We start from the raw sequence: 20,847 nt of genomic DNA on the forward strand, positions 1-20,847 counted from the left end.
CTTTAATTATTACTGATAACAGATTTCCTTCTCTGAAAAATGAATAATGTTAATGGAAGATAAAAGTTCAAATTTTCAACTCCATATCTAAAGAGAAATAAGGGCTTTGGAATGCCTTGCTTTCTAGGGTTCCCATCTGGCCCCTTGAAAGAACTGGGTATTCAAAAGGCAGGGTGCTTAGCCGTTTCCGACAAACTATAGTTACTGAAGAGCATCCAATAATGACACATGTTTGTCCTGGTTTCAGCTGGGATAGAGTTAACTGTCTTCCTAGTAGCTGGTAGGTGCTATGTTTTGAGTTCAGTATACGAAGAATGTTGATTACACTGATGTTTTCAGTTGTTGCTAAGTAGTGTTTAGACTAAAGTCAAGGATTTTTCAGCTTCTCATCCCCAGTCAGCGAGAAAGCTGGAGGGGCACAAGAAGTTGGCACAGGACACAGCCAGGGCACCTGACCCAAGCCGGCCAAAGGGGTATTCCACACCATGGGACGTCACATCTAGTTTAGGAACTAGGAAGTGGGGGTGGGGAATCGCTGCTCGGGGACTGGCTGGGTGTTGGTCAGCGGGTGGTGAGCAATTGCCCTGCGCATCATTTATACATTCCAATGCTTTTATTACTACTGTTGTCATTTTATTAGTGTTATCATTATCATTATTAGTTTCTTCTTTTCTGTTCTATTAAACCGTTCTTATCTCAACCCATGGGTTTTGCTTCTTTTCTCCCGATTTTCTCCCCCATCCCACTGGGTGGGTGGGGAGTGAGTGAGCAGCTGCGTGGTGCTTAGTTGCTGGCTGGGGTTAAACCACGACAATGTTCTACTAGAGGCTTGCACTAGGTACATGGTTCTTACTCTGCATGTCTTTCTAAACAGGCAGGACTATCACAGGATAGGAAGGAGAAATGTAATGTAGAACAATTAAATATCTAAATGTTACGTACTATCACAGCTGCATAATTTTGTGCAGTGATGGTGGACAATTTGGTAAATTCAGGATTGGATAAATTTTGTGACAGGAAAAAGACCGGGAAAATGGTCAACCACTAGCTGCAGAAAAATGCCACTGGGAACTTGAGCTCAGAAGTCTTTCCTCCAGATTCTTGCCATCCCCACAGCACAGAATTTCTGACCAGCTCCTTTCAAGAGTTTGTACTCTCCCTGTTGACTGTTTGACAAATTTGTAGGGGACCAGGCACTAAAATGAAATAGCCAATCCCACCTGCACAGTTCTGAGGAAAAAAAAGGCTGATTTGCCCTCTCCTAGCACAGAAACTCTTGCTTTGGCAACCGTTTCAAATGATTTTAAGAAGATTGATTTAGAAGAACTCTTCAGAAGGTGTATATACTTTTAAGGCCAAAGACATGAGCAACTTCAAACTACTGTAGTCTAGAGATGTATTTCGCAGTTGCTTTTTATAGCATCTATGTTTCTTGAACTTCCTGAAAATATTGTTAAATGACTTGGTGGTAAAATCATTCTGCAAGCTCAGACTGGAAGTATAATTTGAAACTAAGCAAGAACCTCTGCCACTGATCTCAATTCAGGAAATCCATGCTTATAAACATCCATATTAACCAATAACTGTAAAAATATTAATTCCCAAAACAGCTGTTGCAAAGAAACAGAATGCAGTATCTATCCATAAGTAATCAATTCCTGTTTTTGCTGTATCTTGTACGCCAAAAAACCCTATGCATTTATATAAGGCTAAATGTCAAGAGTTGTTATGTGCAGAGAAAAAGAGAAGGAAACTTTGACTACAGTTCCATTTCATTATGATTTCTCTGGTGGTAGAGACACTTATGAGGTACCTGTCCCAGGTGTGACAGATACCAGGTCAAAACAAAGTGCTGCTTTTTAAACCCAGATAATTTCCTTGATCCAGTCTAGTGAATGCCTCACAAACAATTGAATTGGCATAAACAAAAACGTTCTGACCTTCGGCAAGGTAGGAAGTCCCTTAGCCAAGTTTTGCCGACAGGTAACAACCAACCAAGAAAATCTGCAGTCACATTCTCTGACCACAAATAAAGAAAAACAAGTTATTTGCCAATAACATGGCTTAAACACAATGTGTCAAAATACTAAGAATGCAGGCATTGTTGTACCATTGAAGTATCTGAGAACCATAAATACCAAGACAGAATGATTGCTATTTGACCCTACCAAATAGGATTTTGCTAAAAAACCCCACCCAACCCCCAAACCCTCACTAATCTTATCACAAGAGCTTGCATTTTTGCTTCTGTGTATGCAAACTAAAACAAATTCCAGCCAAGGCCTTCAGGAATTGAAGAAATTCCTTAATATTTTATAGGCAAATAAAACAAACGTAAAAATAAATTCTGGAGGGTTCACCAGTACAGCATACAATACCATTTGTCCGGGGTTTCATCACTGTGGCTTCACTGAGGGCATTTACTTTCGGGGCATGCAATGGCAATCCTGATAGCAATTCACAGTTCACAAGATCTTTGTCTATACAGTCACTGTTGAGTATTAAAAAAAAAAAAACAAACAAAAATTTGTTTAACTAAATTAAACAGGTGCTTCTCCCATATACTAAACACCTAAAAAGGGAGATAAAGTGTATAAAAGATGAGAATTTCAACAATTTACACAACATTTGAAAACTTGCTGTAAATTTAAAGAGCTAGCAGTCCCAACAACTTTACTTTCATTACTCTTATTGCCTGGTCCAATCTGATTATGATTTTAGCTGAGATTATTCTGTCCTAAAGTGTAACTATATGAAATTCAACAAATAAGTAGAAAAGGCACCTGTGAACCACTTCTATTTTTTTTCACTATGCTGACAGGTAGACTGAGACGATTTCTGTCACCTCTGAAGAAGCATCTACTTTTCAGTAGTCTGTTATGTAGTATCTTCCAGAGAAGTAATCCTCAAAGCTTTTGAAATTACATTTGAAGAGCCAACTGTTTTCTTTCGTAAGAAGAAAAACTGACTCTACTTGGCAAAAGATTCAGGTGATTTCAAAGGGAACTCCAATTAAAGACTGTTCTGCCTTTAACTATTCCCAAATATGTACATTCCAGATACTTAAGCTACTAAAATGTGACGTTTTCCAAAATAAGCTACAAATATTGCTAGCAAAATACTTAGTGATCTCTTTCTTATTTGTAAATAAAGCCACAGAAAAAAATTATCCCCTTTTATGAGATCTTCCTCCTCTCCCCCCTTCGATTAAGAATCTAAGTTCAGTACAAAGGACATTTCAGCCTGCTTGCTGTTTGGAGACAGAAATAGACTTGCTATCCCCTATGAGGGGCACATTCTAGCTATTTAGTACTTCTCATAGCCAGGATAATTCAAATCTTTCCTAAATTGCAGGCCATTTTTAACACAGTTTGAAATAAAAATGCTACAGCAAATAAGAATAAATTCTAGCTAATAACCCCAAATTCCTCAATATCAATCTTTGTTTTTATTCTAGGCAATGTATTGTATTGGTCTCCAGAGAAAAAAAGTCTGCAGATCTAGTTACTCAGAATTTTCAAATTACCATGTAGAATTTTTTTATGCTTTGTGATGACAGCCTCAGATCTGACACAACAGGATTTTCATAGCAGCTTATCTTCAGGATAATAAATCTCAGCTCTCTTTTTAATCTAGACATGAAACTACGCACAATTTTGCCAGGAACTGTAAACTATATAGCTCTACAATAAATTTCTTTTTTTTAAGTAACAGCACCACTAGAAGCAGAGTTTGCTAAATAAGAACAGTAACTATGTTTTCTTCTAGATGAAACTTTGCAATGGTAACATTTTTGAGTAAATTAGAGAAAACAGTTTGACTCCAAATGAAGGAATAAATGCCTCTTCTCTAACTGCAGAGTGTGCTGCATTTCAACTAAGGAAGTGAAGTAATGCGGTATTACTTGCACATATTTTATCCAGCATAATCTACTTATTCTAGAGCATAAAGAACTATTTATGCTACTAAGGTAAATTTAAATGGGTATTTTACCAGAAGGAGGAGCTTGGAGCTTTCTAGTTGATTAATGAAAAGATGCAATATTCTCCATTTAACGGACTTCTGGTACACTTCAAGTCTGTCACAGAACTGTGAATGGTGCTGGAAAAAAGCAACCCCTTCTTCTATGCCAGCTAAGGTTTCTTGATTATTGTGAAAATGACTCTGAAATATCTGTTATTTCTCTTCTAATTACTTAACTATTCCATCAGTTAAGTATACTTTTTCTACAAAGTCTTATTCTGCTTCATTTTTGGGCTGATGTTGAATGGAAGTTTCTTAGTCTGACATTTGAAGTCATATGTACTATAAACACTGTAAGCATAGCTTGAAGCTAGCAGAACAGTAAAGCATGTGCTTAGCTCCACATGCCATGTTTTTAAGTGCCTTTTTCTATTGCTGTTCAAGTATTTGTCAGCCTGAATTTGAATGAGATCTTTCACTTCTTTTATCAGTTTAGAAAGTCCCAAGAGGCAGAAAAGAAAGCTGAAAGTTTCATTGATTTTTTTTTTTTTTTTAAAGTTCTGGTAACTGCTATTGCAGCTGGAAATGTATCTTATGCTATACTCACATTGAGATGCCAAGGTGAGACACGGGCATAAAGTGGATATATTTCATCACCAGCCAGAGGACAAAATAACCTCTATTGTCCTGTCAGGCTATGACTATACTTGTCTTGTACTTTGCACAGTGAAATTATATTATTTCACATACTTATTTTCTTAATCACATAGTCACAATAACATAGAAAAATTGAATTAAAATGCTGATGGTGTTTCAGTAAAAACATCACATTTCATTAGTACAGCAACTGGGGAACATCACAGGTTGCATGAAGGACACAGATATATACCTTTTTTCAGCTTCACCCTTTTTTTCTTGTTTAACATCAGGCACTCCATCTGCAAACCTGGACTGTGAAGATATTTAAAATGTATTTTTAGATACAGCAAAGCACTACTAAGCCTGTTACACTTTACACTACAGACTTAAAACTGTTAGTGGTTGTTGGAAGGTGTGATAATACAGTCTTGACTGTAAAAACTGTAATTTGGACTGCAGAGTTACTCTTACACCATCTTTTAAAATGGACACACTGCCATTATATTCTGTGATCTTTAAAATAGTGATTTTTAATTGGAAAAAAGGGTAACATGATTGTCTTCACTTCTCTTTGCTCCCACTGATAATCCCAGCAATTTTTAGACCCACTGCCCAATTTTAACTGCGTCTGACAGATGTGTAGAAACCCCCAAAAGACATTCCATCAAGTTCAATGAAAATTTAAAGCTGTATTGAGGAGAAATCTAAGGCTTCTGCTCAGCTGTGCACCATGGTGTGTAGGTAAAAAATCCTCAAAGATATGGAGAAAAAAGACAGCACCTAACATATTTGGGGATGAGAATTTAAAGGACTGTTATAGAACAAAGTCATGGAATCCTGGCTTTGTTTTGGGTGTTATTCATGAAGTAATTTGAACTTCACGTTATATCACAAATTTATGATAGCCAAAGAATTAGAGATGGATATGCTCTCATCAGACTTCCAAACTTCATTTTACCAGTTCCCCAAATATTTTTAGGGTTTTCTCCATGGTCTCTCACATCATTATTAGTTGGAAAAGCCATCAAAAAAACCAAACGCCTAAAATCACCCCAAATGGTAGATACTTGCAACATGTGTTCTGCCATTCCACTCCCTCCACAGGTCTGCACAGCTAGTTTTCCATCCACATAGAGGAATAGGTTTAGGGCTGTAGCATGTATTTTATGGCATAACTTTGGTTAAATTTGAAGTTTGGGTGAGATTAGTTATACATATTCACTGTTATCCAACACAGCAAAGAAAAGCAAACTTTAGGACACTGATTTTATAAAGCTACAACACTACAAAGTAGTCCAACTGGGATTGACCTGGCAATATTGCAACAAGTACTACACCTCCAGCAACCTATATGATTTGACAGACTCTTTTATCTTCTCTAAGAAGTCAGGGAACAAAATGGCACTGTTCACTTCACGAATCAGATGTTAGCAGCCCCAATTCCATTGCTAAAGGAAATGTTTCTATTCTGCTTTTAAATAATGATTTTGCCAAGGAAACTGATTCCCTACTGTTTGATTAACTTATCAATTACCTACCAGTTTTTAGCCATGTGAATTTTACAGTTTAACTTATCCAGTTAAAACCATTATCCACTCTTGAAGTAGTGGAAAATAGTAAATGCTATCAGCAGCTATGTCTGAGTGGCAGCGAGGTGTAAATTCCAAACCATTATCAAAGAAGTAAATAGTATAAAACTTCAAGTCTTAAAAGACCTAGACTTCCTATCTAGAGGAAGGAGGACAGAGAGAGTAGAAAGGTCAGATAAAGTCAGTGAGCATGAAAATGGCTTAACGTTCCCTCTGAACTGCCAGGAAGTCAGTATGTTAATGTAATGGCCCTTCTGCCCAAGTAATGAGCCACAGAATGATCCTCCTGGGATGCATGATGGCTGTGCAGCTCCCCAACTTTCCAACACTACCCCATCCTTCTGAGACTGTGTGGTTACAAGCACTTAATACCAACTTTTAAAACTAGGTGTGTTATGTAAAAATGTCACATATGCACAGTAGTACACTTAGGTGTTCACTGGAACAGTAATTTTCATACAGTTGGTAATACAGAGTTACTGTAAGACCTGATATAAAAATATTTTAATTCATGTTCAAATCTGAAATGAAACATTAGCGGCAAGGTAAAAAAACCAAGTTCTGTCAAGCAAAACTTAGGCTGTCAATAGTACAGTAATCTATGAAATGCTAATATTCTTTTTATTACAGGAAATTGAAAATTTTGTTGACAAAACAGCATTAGTAATTAAAATTATCCAATCATATAGACTAATTTCTTAAACTATTTAGTGACAGAAAGCACGATTTCTCAGTACCTTTTCATCCATGTCAAAACTCTTTAAAAGTTCATCTAGTTCTCTCAGTTGCCCATCTTCAAGAAAGTCTTCAGTAACACCTCTCAAAGGACTGCTTCCTCTGGAGGAGTTGTGGGTTTTAATATCTTTAGCTGGAAATGTATAAACACATTACTTTATGTGTTTCCCATGCTACAAGACAACAAAGTTTTTATTTCCAAAATATTACAAAGCCTTAATACTAATGACATTTAAGAACTCCTAGGACTTACTAAATGTGAAATTTATATGTAAAATTATTTCACCTTTAAAGCACGAACCATTTCAAATAAATATTAAACTGAATCTGCAATTAAAATTCTATCCAAACTGTATGTTCCGTAATAGTCCCTGTAGAACAGTACAACAGGTTTATTTATGTAATTCAATATTCTAGAAATAAATTCAGTTAAACTTTGTTATTAAAACAGAACCAAAGATATTTATGGTAATTTGCTATGCAAATAAATACTTAGTCTTTTCTGGAGAAGGAGGTAAGTTGATTGTAATGACATGATGCAACCCTGAACTAAATACAGATAGCTCTGAGAAACTCTAAATTCCTATAATACAGTAAACTCAATGAGAATGCAGTGTCAGGAAATTTCAACACCTTTTGCAGATGCCACAGGAAATGAACAGAACACCCGACTGGGGCTTTCTGAAGCAGCTGTTTATGGACAAGAGAACAACTCTGCATAGAAAAGAAACTCACTATTTCATTGGATCACATGAATGAATTTCAGCTGCACTGTGTTGTCTAGATACAGGAAGAAAGAATCAGATTATGATTGGAAAGGCTTTTATCTTATAGTCACTGGTGTCCGTATCATCATCCGTACAAGACACATCTGCTTGAAGATAATGTACACAAGATTTCCACTTGAAAGGTGAAGAGGATTGATGTCATCCAGAATACCTTAACTGTAGTATTTGTCGCCCTTCTTAGACTGTGAAGCCACTGAGATGAGCAGCCATGACCTCACTACATAACACAAGACACCAAAGCAGTAATACATATTTCTAAATAAATACATAAATTGTCAGTAATTATCAAAACCAGGCACCTTTCTTGATCTGTACAGATCTTTTTAAAAAGTCATACAATCAAACATAAGTTACCATGTGCATATTAATCCAAGAGTGTGATGTGATCCTAAGCTTCTCAGATCTGGGAAGAAGGACCTACTTAAACCTTTTTCTTTATTTTAAGCACCACAAAAAGACCCAAAGACTTTTAGCCTCAAACTTCATTAGAACATGAAGTAAAACAAGAAACAGTCTAAGAAAATGCAGAAGTTACTAAGTAGTACAGGACTTGTTCCCAGGTTTGGCTGCAGTCACCTCAGTACTGCAGATGCCATGGCACAGGCCCCTCTGGCTCTTTACATCACCAGAGCCCTAACTGTGTACTTACTCCCTATTCCTCCTCGGGGAACTTATGTCTATTTCTTGGTGTCTGAGCTCTTAAACCCTCATTACCTTTTATTCTGCCTTCTAATCACTGAAGCCTGAAACTCTCTCCCACAAATAGTCACTATTCAATCCTTTTTCTCCAGGAGGCTACATCTGTCCAAACCACTCACTCTACATGAACACAACATATGAATATGAAAAAACAGCACAAGAGCTACCGTCACAGACACTTTTCAAGCCTGCAACAAAATCAATACATAATGGCAGAGTGTCAGATTAACAGCAAGCTGACAAACTGACAACAGAAAGGGAAACACCAAGAACCTTCAAAACCAGCCTCAGCACTCTGTGCCTTCTCCAGTGTGTCAGTAATGGACTTCTGTTTAAAGTCAAAATCCTGTTTCTCCAACCTAAGAGAAACTTCCACATCAGACGTACCTTGCATAGTAGGTCTGTATGCAAGCTGTAGAAAACAGAACAAATCACATTCAGATGCTGCCTAGTTGGGACTGTTCTGCTTAAAATAGGAAGAAAAAACCATTAAGTCGGAAGTATCCTTCTCTAAAAAAAAAATAAGCATTCTTAAAAACCAAAACAGTTTGTCAAAGCAATGGGCATAGCATCTGCAAAAAACAGAAGTACAACCTGGAAAAAAAACTATTATAAAATTCTGTCTGCTGATGAACACAAGAGAACGACCAAGTGACATTATGAGTCAGACTCCAAAGCAGTATCACAGTACTTGGTGTCTTACTATCACCTCATCAACTAACAGAATTCCTTGCCTTGTATCAGAGAGATGTCAAAAAACCCACAACCAAAACAAAAAAAAAAACCAGTACTACCAACAGACAAGTACAACAGAGAAGTAGATGTTCCCTATGAGGCTCAATTTTGTACCATTTCAAAAGACATCCATTTTATATGCATTAGGAAACAAAATGCTGTTACAATAAAAAGTATTACTGAACTGACAAGTTCTCATTCTATGTGGAAAGTAGAAAGCCTAGGTTTTCCCACTGAACATCTTTGTGGTTACTTTCTTCTCTTGATCACAAAAATCAGCAAAAATCTCCAAAGACTCTTACCTTTCAGCACCCAATCACAGGAATTTTCAGTATCATTTTCAGTATCATTTGACATTCCAGATTCTTGTATGGTAATATATCTGTTTTGAATAAAAAGTGTATTTAAGATTTCCACCTTGCACAAAAGCAGAATTAATCTAACCAGTCCCATAAAATTAAAGTTCTCAGTAATACTTTTAGCTATAGACAGAATCCTTACATACAACACACTGTTCTAAGACTGTTCTTAATTCTTCTTTCGGCTTTCTTATGTCCATCCCTACAGGTACACACCTAAACACAATAAGTAAAACCAAAATATTTCAAATCCCAAAATTTATCAGTAAATGCTCATTATCTCAATTCACCTTTGCCTAAAATACTGAGAAGGGAAAATCTCTGTACAGCAAATTATGGAAATACTGTGCTAATGAGCCAATTCATCAGTTTCTACAAAGTGTGATTTATAGTAATTTTATATTCAAGACAATTTGCATAAAAATGAATCTCAAAAGAGAGTAACAAAAACATTTGTTCATAGAAAGATACTTCACCTCTTTTAAAGATAAGTTGGGAAAAAAATAAATATTTCTCCTTATAAAAGCTCAGAAGATAAAAATACATATTAAAATATTATATATAGAATATATAAATCAACAATGTCATCACCAAAGATTTTGGAAGCTCACACCTGGTGAATGACACCAAGTATAATGACAGCAAGCTGCCTAGTAAAATGGAACGATGAAAATCTGCAACAATCTAGTGGAAATTAAAGTTCCCCAGCATGTGTAACTTGGAACTATACAAACGTTCAGGCACAGGTATCTATGTATATACGCAAGATACATTAAGAAGCAGAGTTTAATAAGTTACAGCAAGTTTGCAGAGATGAGAGGGATTTTTATTAGAGGCAGGCTCTCTGTAGGCTCATTTCCGCTCTCCCCAACATTTTATGTGAAATGCAAAGTTTGAGTGATTTTGCCTACAACAACAATTGACTTTTTTTTTGGTAAAACTGCAGTGCAGACAGTTCCAGAAAGCTGTCATCTTCATAAACACTGCTTAAAACTGAAAATATTTAACAGATGAAGAGACTGAAATCTTCATGTTCAGGTCAAAAGCCACTTCCAAATCTTTACCAGATTCTGCTAATTGTGTAGTGTGAAATAGTTACAGAAACACTTTATAAGTTCTTGTAAAGAAGGTGCCTAAAACACATACAGAAAACTACATTTATTACAGTACTTGGCATTTGCTCACCAGCTGACAAGTCTAGGAGCAGTGACACGAACCAGAAGTCAGCCCATTTTAGAGATGTAGAAATGGAGACAGACTAGACCATCTCAGAACGCAGGATGCTCTTGTATGCTGCTGCTAAGTTTAAACAAATCTCTCTTTACAGCACAAGTTACAGAAACCACAGTGTTCAGTTTGCTATTCTGGATATGAAAAATGGATTCAAGTTTAGGTTTTCTATTCAAAAGGAAAACAGTAAAATACATAGGTCTCCTAAAAGCAAGAATGGCTGCTGATGCGCTTTCAGAGGTATCCACTGAACCTACTAATTCTGTTGGGATGAAAAGACATACTGGATGCCACTTAAGAGTAAATGTTTAGGTACCCTACATGAGAGGAAAGAATGATGATTGATTAAAAAACCTGCGCTGTTGGGAGTCACATAAGGGTAGGCAATAGAAAATGGCAAACAGAAGTGAATGTGAAAACTGAGTTTCACTGCCCCACTCAGGCTGCAGGGCCAGAATCCTTTCCTGATGACTGGCAATTAATCCCTGGAAGTGACCAGCACTCTTCTTAAAACGCAACCACCAGAGGAGTAACCAGTCCTACTTATCCTAAAGGTCAGAGCATGCTAACTGAATCAAACCATTCAGGACATACACACACAGAGCCTTTTCTGAATTTTCCTGGGGATTAAGAGACAGTACCTGCTTGTCCTACTTAAATCTACTTGTTCAGAGACATCAGTTCTGGGCACATGCACAAGCACAATTACAGTAGTTAGGAAACTTTAAGTTAGAGATGTGTAGCAATGTTAGGTGCCTCTTTGGTTGTTGGGTGCTTTGTTAGTTTGCTTAAAAACCCAACCAACCAAAGAAAAAAGCCCTATTTGAATTTTGGACCTCAATCACTGTTGTGACCTGTATGTTCTGCTTTTCAAGGACACGCGCTCTCATTATCTGAAATTTGGAAGCCAAAAATTATTATCCTTGAATTTTTGTAACTAAAAATACCCTTCCAGCTTTTAAGGTCACAGTCAAAGATGAAAAGTGTCATTGGCTAAACACATCTTGTGTTTAAATTGAAAGCTCAAACAAAATGGACCCACAGTGGCTAATAGTTACACATCCACAGTGGCTAAGAGTTGCCACTGAACACTTGTCAGTTACTCAGTCAATCTGGTACATCCTTCACACAGTTTCAGTGCTTTGGTTTCACAATGAAACTTGAATAAAAAGTATTACTTCATTATAGCAACTGACATTTTGACAAGCTGCTAGATCTCAGACTTTTGTAGCTGGAAGAACACCACAAATTAAGGCACCAATCGTTTCCTTTACAATTACAATTTAAATTCTATTAAACTCTTAAGTAACACTCGACACATTTTTAAAAGCTTTTTAACAACCCAGCTATACTTTCAGAATAACTTGCTGCTAGCAGAAATACAGTTCTTACTGCTCCATACCAATGCCAGACTAAAATATCAGTACACAAGAAGTAACGTACTGAAGTCCATCCCCATGCATACGTGCACTAAAGTAGTTTTAGCAAAGATCCAGATTCTCTCATCATCTGCCTGCTCTTACTAATCTGAAGGGAAATCGTAACAAAAGCTATGTACTGATACAGTTAAAACATTCAGCAACAACCACCATGTGCAGGCATTAAGTGCTTACATTGCTCTTCTACCTAAAATCACCTAGATTACATTCATCTAGAGTGTAATGGCTAACATTAACCAAATATTAAACAAAACATGCATATAAATTAATATTTATACAAGTTAGAGATAGTTTACAGTAGCGCAGTTCTGACTCGCTGTTCTATGTGGACAGACTAAAGTGGCATTACAAACTAATACTGCAATGAAGCTGTCCTGGTTTTGGCTGGGATAGAGTTAACTGTCTTCCTAGTAGCTGGTAGGTGCTATGTTTTGAGTTCAGTATGTGAAGAATGTTGATAACACTGATGATTTCAGTTGCTGCTCAGTAGTGTTTAGACTATAGTCAAGGATTTTTCAGCTTCTCATGCCCAGCCAGGGCACCTGACCCAAACTGGCCAACGGTGTATTCCATACCATGTGACGTCCCATCTAGTTTAGGAACTGGGAAGTGGGGGCGGGGAATCGTCGCTCGGGGACTGGCTGGGTGTCGGTCGGCGGGTGGTGAGCAATTGCCCTGTGCATCATTTGTACATTCCAATCCTTTTATTACTACTGTTGTCATTTTATTAGTGTTATCATTATCATTATTAGTTTCTTCTTTTCTGTTCTGTTAAACCGTTCTTATCTCAACCCATGAGTTTTACTTCTTTTCCCGATTTTCTCCCCCATCCCACTGGATGGGTGGGGAGCCAGTGAGCAGCTGCGTGGTGCTTAGTTGCTGGCTGGGGTTAAACCACAACAGAAGCAAAACTGAGTATACATAAAATAAGAAGCCAAACAAGAAAACATTGACAATACTCTAGAATATCTCTAAAGAAAAAAGACATTAACAGAAAAATATTTTATTTTAAAATATGTAGTATGACGTGAGCATAACTCTACCAGCATAATCACCTTTTTGGGTTGGCCAAACAAAGTTGAAGTCCCAGCTGTATCTGGTAAATACTAACAAAATAAAAACCAACAGTATGAACTAGCCATTATCTGGTATTATCTGGTGATATCATAAATTACCTGATAAAACTGTGGCAAGGTCTATTGCCTTATTTTAATATTCTCATATTCAGTTCATAAGTATGCTCCTGACCGTTACCATGTATGATTAGTCACTGTCTAATGATCTTTGCATCAAACTATGGAAGGTAAAAAGCAAAACCAGACAATTTTGCTTGCTTCTTTAGTAAATTAAGGGGAAATTCTAAGAAATAAGAACCATGCATTTTTATTTTCCTTGGCTGATGGCAAGCAAATTCAGTAGATACCAGGAAGAAAGTTGAAATATGACTTCAAACAAGTTCAGTTTTCACCTATCTAATGGTTGTGATAAATGTTACTCTAACTCAATGTCATTACTAATTAAAGGGAATATTTGTCCTCCCTACAAAGTACTTACAAGATCCAATAAAATTTTCAGTTAGTATTTATGTAAATAACAAACTTTACTACCATAACCAACACATAAGTGTAAAGGGCTGAGAAGTTCTGGTCTTCCACTCTGGGCAACAGCTGTCTGGACTGTCAGCTGGAAACTGTCTCTGAAGAGCCACTATTACCCTGGGGTAATACACAGTGAATACTCACTCTGTTAAACAGTGTATATAAGATATAATACACACTGTACACAAAATGAATACTCATTCTAATAAACTTACTATGATACAGCCTAGCTGCTTCTTAAGTTGGATGCTCCTACTATAGACTTGCCCTGTTCTCCAGAGGCTTGTTTTGGCAGAAGTTCTATTCTGTTAACATCTGAAAGTTTTACATTCTCATGTCTAAAAAACTGTTCAGCACCTTAGCGAAGATTCCTTCCTCTTGCACATTGGTTTAATGAAGAAGAAAGGATAAGGAGAGCAAAGAGTAAAAAAAAAAAAGAATGCAGTTATAAGATGGTCCCATGTTGAAAATAATTAAAACATTATTTAAAATAAGGATAACATAAAGCCACATAGAAAGAGCAGAGGAAGAAAATTAAAACACTCCTCCCAATAAAAAAAACTAATCTTCAGAGGAAAATCTTGTACTATCTCTACCTAAGCTTTATTCGTAAGCTAAAAAGTTTAATCTTAAAACTCATTTATTGAATACAAGTATCGAAGCTTAGAGAGAAAACAGACTAGACAGTTGATGAGTTCCATCTATTCCACGAAGGACTACTACCTCTTTCACAAAAGTTTGTTTCTACTTTAAACTCCTCTTCCCCCTTCAGTGACTTTTATCATCTCAAAACCCAGAAAAACATAAATGCCTAATAATTTACACCAGGAACATGCTGAATGAAGATGCAAGATCATAAACATCTACAACGTGTTAGTCAAATTACAGATCTGAAAACTATTCACATGCCTGGGGATAGCAGAAAAGCAGGGAAAGAGAATGGCAGAATGGAATACTACTGTAGAGATAACCATTTACTCATACAGATCCAGCAAAAGAATAAGCTAAACCTAGAAAGCAAAAAGTATTTCTAAGTATTATCACAGAATCCTAGAATGGTTTGGGCTGGAAGGGACCTTAAAGATCATCTAGTTCCAACCCCCTTGCCATGGGCAGAGACCCCTTCCACTAGAGCAGGTTGCTCACTTTACAACTAAAAACTACCCTTAAAGAGGTATCTGCTCTCTCAAATCAAGTTAGATACTTAAAAATATTAAGTTATTTATTAAGAATATTACTCTTAATTAGCTTTGTTGATACTTTTGTATTTCACTTCACTTGGTCTAAACCAGTTCTTCAGGACTATGTTTTCCTTTGATTCAGAGTTTATCCTAGTTCTTATGAAGAACAAATTAATTTATTTGCATTCAGTATACTGTCATACCTCAGTCAAATTCTGACAATTAACATCAACCCAGAAATTAGTGAAATTTTGTAAGGAAGTCTGACCACTACAACCAACGTATACTTGTATGAGAACAAAGTACTTAGGATTATTGTAATAAAAAGAATAATATGCATACCTGAAATTATCCTCTACTGAATCTCCATTTTCTGAGGTAACAGGATACTTGGGCTTAAGATCCTGCTTTTCATCTTTAATGCAGGTGCTAGTACCGGATGCCTTCACAGGACACCTTTCACAGTCTGCAGGTGCGAGCTCCTCTTTGTTATTGGTTCCAAAAAGGTCAGGGTCATCCTGAATCACATCAATGACAAGAACATCTTCTTTGTAAGCTTCAAGAATATCTGGAAAATTTTGACTTTTGTGTTGTGAAAGATTCCCTCTTGATTTGCTATCACCATTTATTTCTAATGCAACAGGGTGGTCAACTGCATTCCAAGAATCATCAGGAAAATGAGATTTTAGTACACATTCAGTACCACGGAAATCAGGCACAGATGACTCTAGTTGTCCATCAAGAAAAGGATGGGGATATAAAGAAAAATGTTCAGGGAGCGCAGACATCTCATTTGAAATGTTTTCAGAGCTATTATGCTGAAAGTCCTTACTGTTGATCTCATCTGCTTTTTTCCTCATGGAAGCTGTAGACATAGCATCACTCGCAACAGGAAGAGGCTGCTGCTTGGAATTTACCAAAAAAGTCTCTTCACCTGTTTTCTGCCTTCTTGAAACACTAGTGCTGTCAAGAAGCTCTAGTGGACTACAGGATTTTCTTTCAAATGAATGGACAGATTCCAATTTCCTGGATTCAGGTTTGTTTCTGCATAAAGGAATTTTGAATTTTGTCAGGTTTCCAGTGTTTAATAGTTTCATTAGCTTTAAATCAGAAGATGTCTGGTTCACTACTGATGCTTCACGGCTGAAGTTTATTCTGTTTCTGTTACTTGTAGATGTGCCATTCTGGACTGTCACAGACAGGTTTCTTTTCATTACAGTTCCTTTATCTTTTTGCTTTGTTGTAAAATTCAAGGTTGCTTTAACTTCTTGCACATCATCATGGTTAAGCGCCACGGCACTTCTATCCATATTAAGTGGTAATTCTGCATTTTCATTGCTCTTTCTTGGTGTCTCATAAATATCCACAGAAGAGGATTCTGGTGTTTCAAGTGAAGTCAGACATTCAGTATTTGGATCTATTATTTTATGTGTAGATTCTTTGTTAACTTCTACCGATGATGTATGCAAATCCAACTGTCTCAAATTCCCAGTCACGGCACTGTCTGCTACAGCTTTAACACTGCTTTTATCAGAGGATTCCTCAAAGGCAGCCCTTAAAAGTCTTTTTTCTTCTGAGATGGACCCATGACTTTTACGAACCCTTTCAGAAGTCCTGGCACAAGAGTTGAAAGGCCAAACATTTTTACCAGTCATGGGTACTGCTCTTTGACAGGTAAACTGCTGCATTTTTTTATGAACTTTCTTCAATTTTTCATCTGTCTTGCTTCTGTGACAATTAGAAACATCACAGCCCTCAGCTAGCACTCTCAGGCTATCTGAGGCAGCAGAATGATGTGCCACGCTGTCTGAATTTTCTCCTTTTGCTATTACAGAGAGCTCAGATGTCTTCCTAAAGCCATCTTCAAATGCAAGTAATTTGGTACTATTCTTTCTCCAGACTGATATAGTTTGTGCTTCATGACTATTTTTTCCTATATGAAGATTTGATGTATGATCACATGAAGCTGACAGAGTAATTTCTTTATGATTTAGTCCTAATTCTGCAAAGGAACTTGACATGGCAACTGCCACTTCTGTTTGTAACTCAGACTCACTGCATTCATTAGCCGTGTCTGCGAAAATATTCTCTACTGCTGATTTCTCAGTGATTTTCATCTTTTTTCTAGGCTTTCTACCAATATTCCACTTTTTTCCCCTTAAACACTTATTGTTTTCACTCTGACAGCATGAAAAACACCCTTCTCCATTTTGAGTTTTTTCTTTATTGAACAATAAACCACCTCTTATGGGCGATCTCTCATTTTGCATTCTATTAGTGCTGCAATTCCTATCACTCTGTTCTACAGTACCATGAGGAAAAACATGCTTTGTTTTATCCTGGGCTACATGGAAGAATCCACTTAATCTATAACTGCTGGTAGTTCCACTAGCTGAAGACTTCACAAACGTATTGATGTAACTACAGGCCTCTAATCTCACAAATGGATTCTTTTCTGTTGCACAGAGCAAGCCATTACAATGGTTTAGGGCATTTCTGCAACATTCAGCATCACATTTTGCAGACACATTTCTCATTTTTTCAGCTGTAGTCACACTAAAACTTTGCAAGCACTTGATTTGATCAATTCTGGGTTTACTTTTTTTATACTGCACACCAGGCTTTTTTGTTACAGGATGGCATAGAAAGCTCTTGCCTTGAGTCCCACCTGAAGTAGCAACCATGAGAGATTTAGAGTAGTGAGGTTCCTTTTCCTTGGAAGCTTCTGATCTGTTTCGATTTGTCTTAAGCTTCTTCACAGCCTGTGTACCAGGGTCCCCCTCAATTGCTTTCCATTTTTTCTTTGCTGATTGAAAAACAAAGAAGTGTCATTATTGCAATATTTTATAAAGAGAGCAAAAAACATTCAAGGCTACAGAAGAACGTGGCACTGTATAAGGCTAAAACATTTCTGTAAAGCCAGCAGACCCTAGCTCTTATCTCTAGATTTCTTAAGTTAACTTAGCAGCTAGCCACACTAAGAGTCACTTTGAGATAGGGTACAGGCCACTCTTTCCTGCCCCCATGACTTTGTCCCACACAGACACAACTGCAGAAGAAAAATTATCTTGTTTTTTCACTTTTTAATGAGGTCTTACCGCAGCACCAGTCCTGGAAGCCCAAATTCTGCACCTATACTTCTACAATGGGGCACAAGTGCTTACCACTTTCCCCCAGGCTGTCTGCTCCTTTCTGAGGGCTTGAGCTCTGCTGCTCTTCTTTCATGCAACGCTTGTACATTTTTCCTCTGGTTGTTGGTTGTTCTTGGAGACTTATGCCCTGTAGCTGCTGTGACATCAGTGTGCTTCTGTCCCTCTTCCTCAGAATCACAGCTCCTTTCTTGGACTCTGGATACTGTGTATGCAGTTCTAGCAAGGCAGATCTACCCCTCTCTTTGGGACCTTGTAGTTTTGCTTTCATCAAAGATGTACTGCCTTTCTTGCTCAAGCATCTCTTTCCTTCCTCCTCTGTCCTTGGCTTTCTTGATCCAATTAAAGAACACCCATCCAACTTCTCTGGTGTATCTAGCTCTTCCTGAGGTTTTGGTTCAGACAAGGATTCCTGAATCCCCAAATTCTTCTTAAGACCTGGGATTTGCATCTTCAGCATCATTATGGAGTCAGTGCTTTTCATTTCATTACATGTGCCCTTTCTGGGTTGCAGCACCCCTGGTTCTGGCAAACAGGAAATGCCATGTCTCTCTGTGCTCTCAATTTCCTCTTCTAAGGATGGGATTTGTAATTTTATTTCCATAAAGGAATATTTGCCTTTTTTTCCTGACCTCCCTGAACTCTCCTGGAAACCTGAGAGGTTCAGTCCTTCTGAGCTATGTTCTCTCGTTTCAATCCCTGCTGAGAGTTTATTTTGCAAAGTAGTTCCTGAGAAAAATAGCTGTTGACCTTGTCCTATCCCTCTCCTTACAGTCTCTTCTCGGCAGGTCGCTGCAGCCATGGTCACTGCCTCCCAACCTTCACGTACAGCAGTGTCTGAAATTGGCAAAGCTACAGCCTTGTTGCTTCTGACAGCCCTCCTGCACTGTATCCCCTTGGTTTTTTTACCTGGGGGTCTCTGGCTACTCTCACCTTGTTCCTTCTGCATGGGCACAAGAGGAGCAAACTGCTCACAGGAATTGCTGGGGAGCATGGCAGGTTGCAGACAGGAGGATAAGGGCTGCTCAGGTTTTCTCTTTGGTGCCAGGTGAGGACGCTGCTTGACTAACAACTTTTTCCCTGGCTCACGACCCACCCCTGCACCCAGAGAGCTTGGGCTGGTGACCATCCCGTCAGCTGACTTCACCTCGCTGGCAGCTACCACTTTCCCTGACCTTAACTGCGGCATCACAGGAGCCTAGAGACAGCAACAAAATCCACTCACCAGCGCACCTTTAACAGCACCCCAGCTAGCCCGGCACCCAAGGCGGGCACAGGCCCGGCCGGGGGGGAGCACAACCTCCCTCAGGCCAGCGCCGCAGGGGTCACCCCGGGGGAGCCCAGCATGACAGAAAGCAAGCCCAGGCCGCCTGGGGAAAGCCCACGGCCACCAGCGAGCCCCCACCACAGCCCCCCCCCAGCCCCGAGCAGCCCCTCACCGCGGACGGGGGAGGAGGAAGCAGCCCCGCACCTCCCCCGCCTCAAGGACCGCGCCGCGGCCGCCCATGCGACGCAGCCCGCCGCCTCCCTCCCACGCAACCCTCCCTCTCCCCTCGCCCCGTCTGTCGTTCACCGATCCGTCCCTCGACGCTTCGTCTAAGCCCCGCCAGCGCCGCCTGCCCGCAACGAGCCGCTCGCAGAGAGAGGCGGGCGCCCGCCGCGGGCGGTAATGGCGGCGCGGCCAGTGGAGGAGCAGGGCGGGAGGCGCCGAGGCGGGCCCGTGCGCGGCCGACACTCACGGGCTGGAGGAGGGGGGCGCCGCCGCCTCGCCCTGCTCGTCCCCTTGCCGGGTCAACGGTGCCGCCTTCATGGCGGAAACCCCTTTCCTGAGGCGTGGCCGAGCACGGGGGTGGCGAACGCTGCCCCTCAGGGCGGCGGAGCTGGCCCGGCGATGGTTTCTTGGTTTCGGCTGGGGAGCCTTCGTGCTGCTCCCCTGTCGCCTGAATCCCCGTGTCGCAGCGGCCGCGGGGTGAGAGGCCGCCAGGCCCTGCCACGGCCGCAGCCGCGGGCTCGGGGGTGGCCCAAGGTACTGGGGTCCCGCGTAGAACAACCAGGCCTGCAAAGTGCCAAATGGCAGCAAACGTTCAGCTTGCCCAGAGCTGAGAGTCGGGTAGACAAAACCCAGAGTGCCCGGCTCGCTGGTTTCTTCAGGTGTTCTACCCACCCGAACGAAGCAGCTTTACGTCGTTTGCCATAGCACTTCAGAAGCTCTCCAAAATTGAGGGGTGATAATGCTTGGTTCCATAACTGTAGCTTACGTAAACTTTGTATTTCAAATAACGCAGTTTCTCAGGACTGGAGTTAGGAAAAAATAGCTCAAATAGTTAGACTGTATAGTCAGAAAACAGCAAAAATTGGTGTTTGGGCTTCAAATGTGGTGATAGTTTCAATCCAAATGGAGGACACCAAAGCTTCAGGACCATTCACTGCATGATAATGTGAACAGGTAGAAATTAGCTTACAAAAACAATGTTGTACAAAGATTGAATCTAAATGGCGAGTGCTATGAAAATCATAAATGATTAAACTTAATAAGGTGATACTTTAATGCCAACAGTGCGATCAGCAAAGCTGCACGTGGTTGGTAAATGACTGTGTCCTTACAAGCTGACCCTTTCTGTTCACAGGTGGTCTCTGAGGGATGAAGTGCCTTATTCAAATTCATTTCACCCTGACTTAGTACTTGGTGGTGTTCGTGTTTCGTGCGTCCTACTTTGAGACCCATGCACAGAAATAAAGCTTT

The 20,847-nt window shown here is 39.3% G+C and overlaps 1 protein-coding gene across 1 annotated transcript in view; it reads right to left on the reverse strand.

The window, feature by feature from the left end:
* Nucleotides 1–19,914, reverse strand: part of TOPAZ1 (testis and ovary specific TOPAZ 1) — a 41,479-nt gene extending 21,565 nt beyond the window's left edge. Inside the window, 7 exon segments of the mRNA XM_075022505.1 lie at nucleotides 2,379–2,491; nucleotides 4,853–4,914; nucleotides 6,929–7,059; nucleotides 9,451–9,530; nucleotides 15,298–17,761; nucleotides 18,120–19,302; nucleotides 19,840–19,914. Of these exon segments, the coding sequence (XP_074878606.1) occupies nucleotides 2,379–2,491; nucleotides 4,853–4,914; nucleotides 6,929–7,059; nucleotides 9,451–9,530; nucleotides 15,298–17,761; nucleotides 18,120–19,302; nucleotides 19,840–19,914 (4,108 nt within the window).
* Nucleotides 19,915–20,847: the final 933 nt, after the last annotated feature.

This window comes from Buteo buteo, chromosome 2 (assembly GCF_964188355.1).
Source record: "Buteo buteo chromosome 2, bButBut1.hap1.1, whole genome shotgun sequence".
Lineage (NCBI taxonomy): Eukaryota > Metazoa > Chordata > Aves > Accipitriformes > Accipitridae > Buteo > Buteo buteo.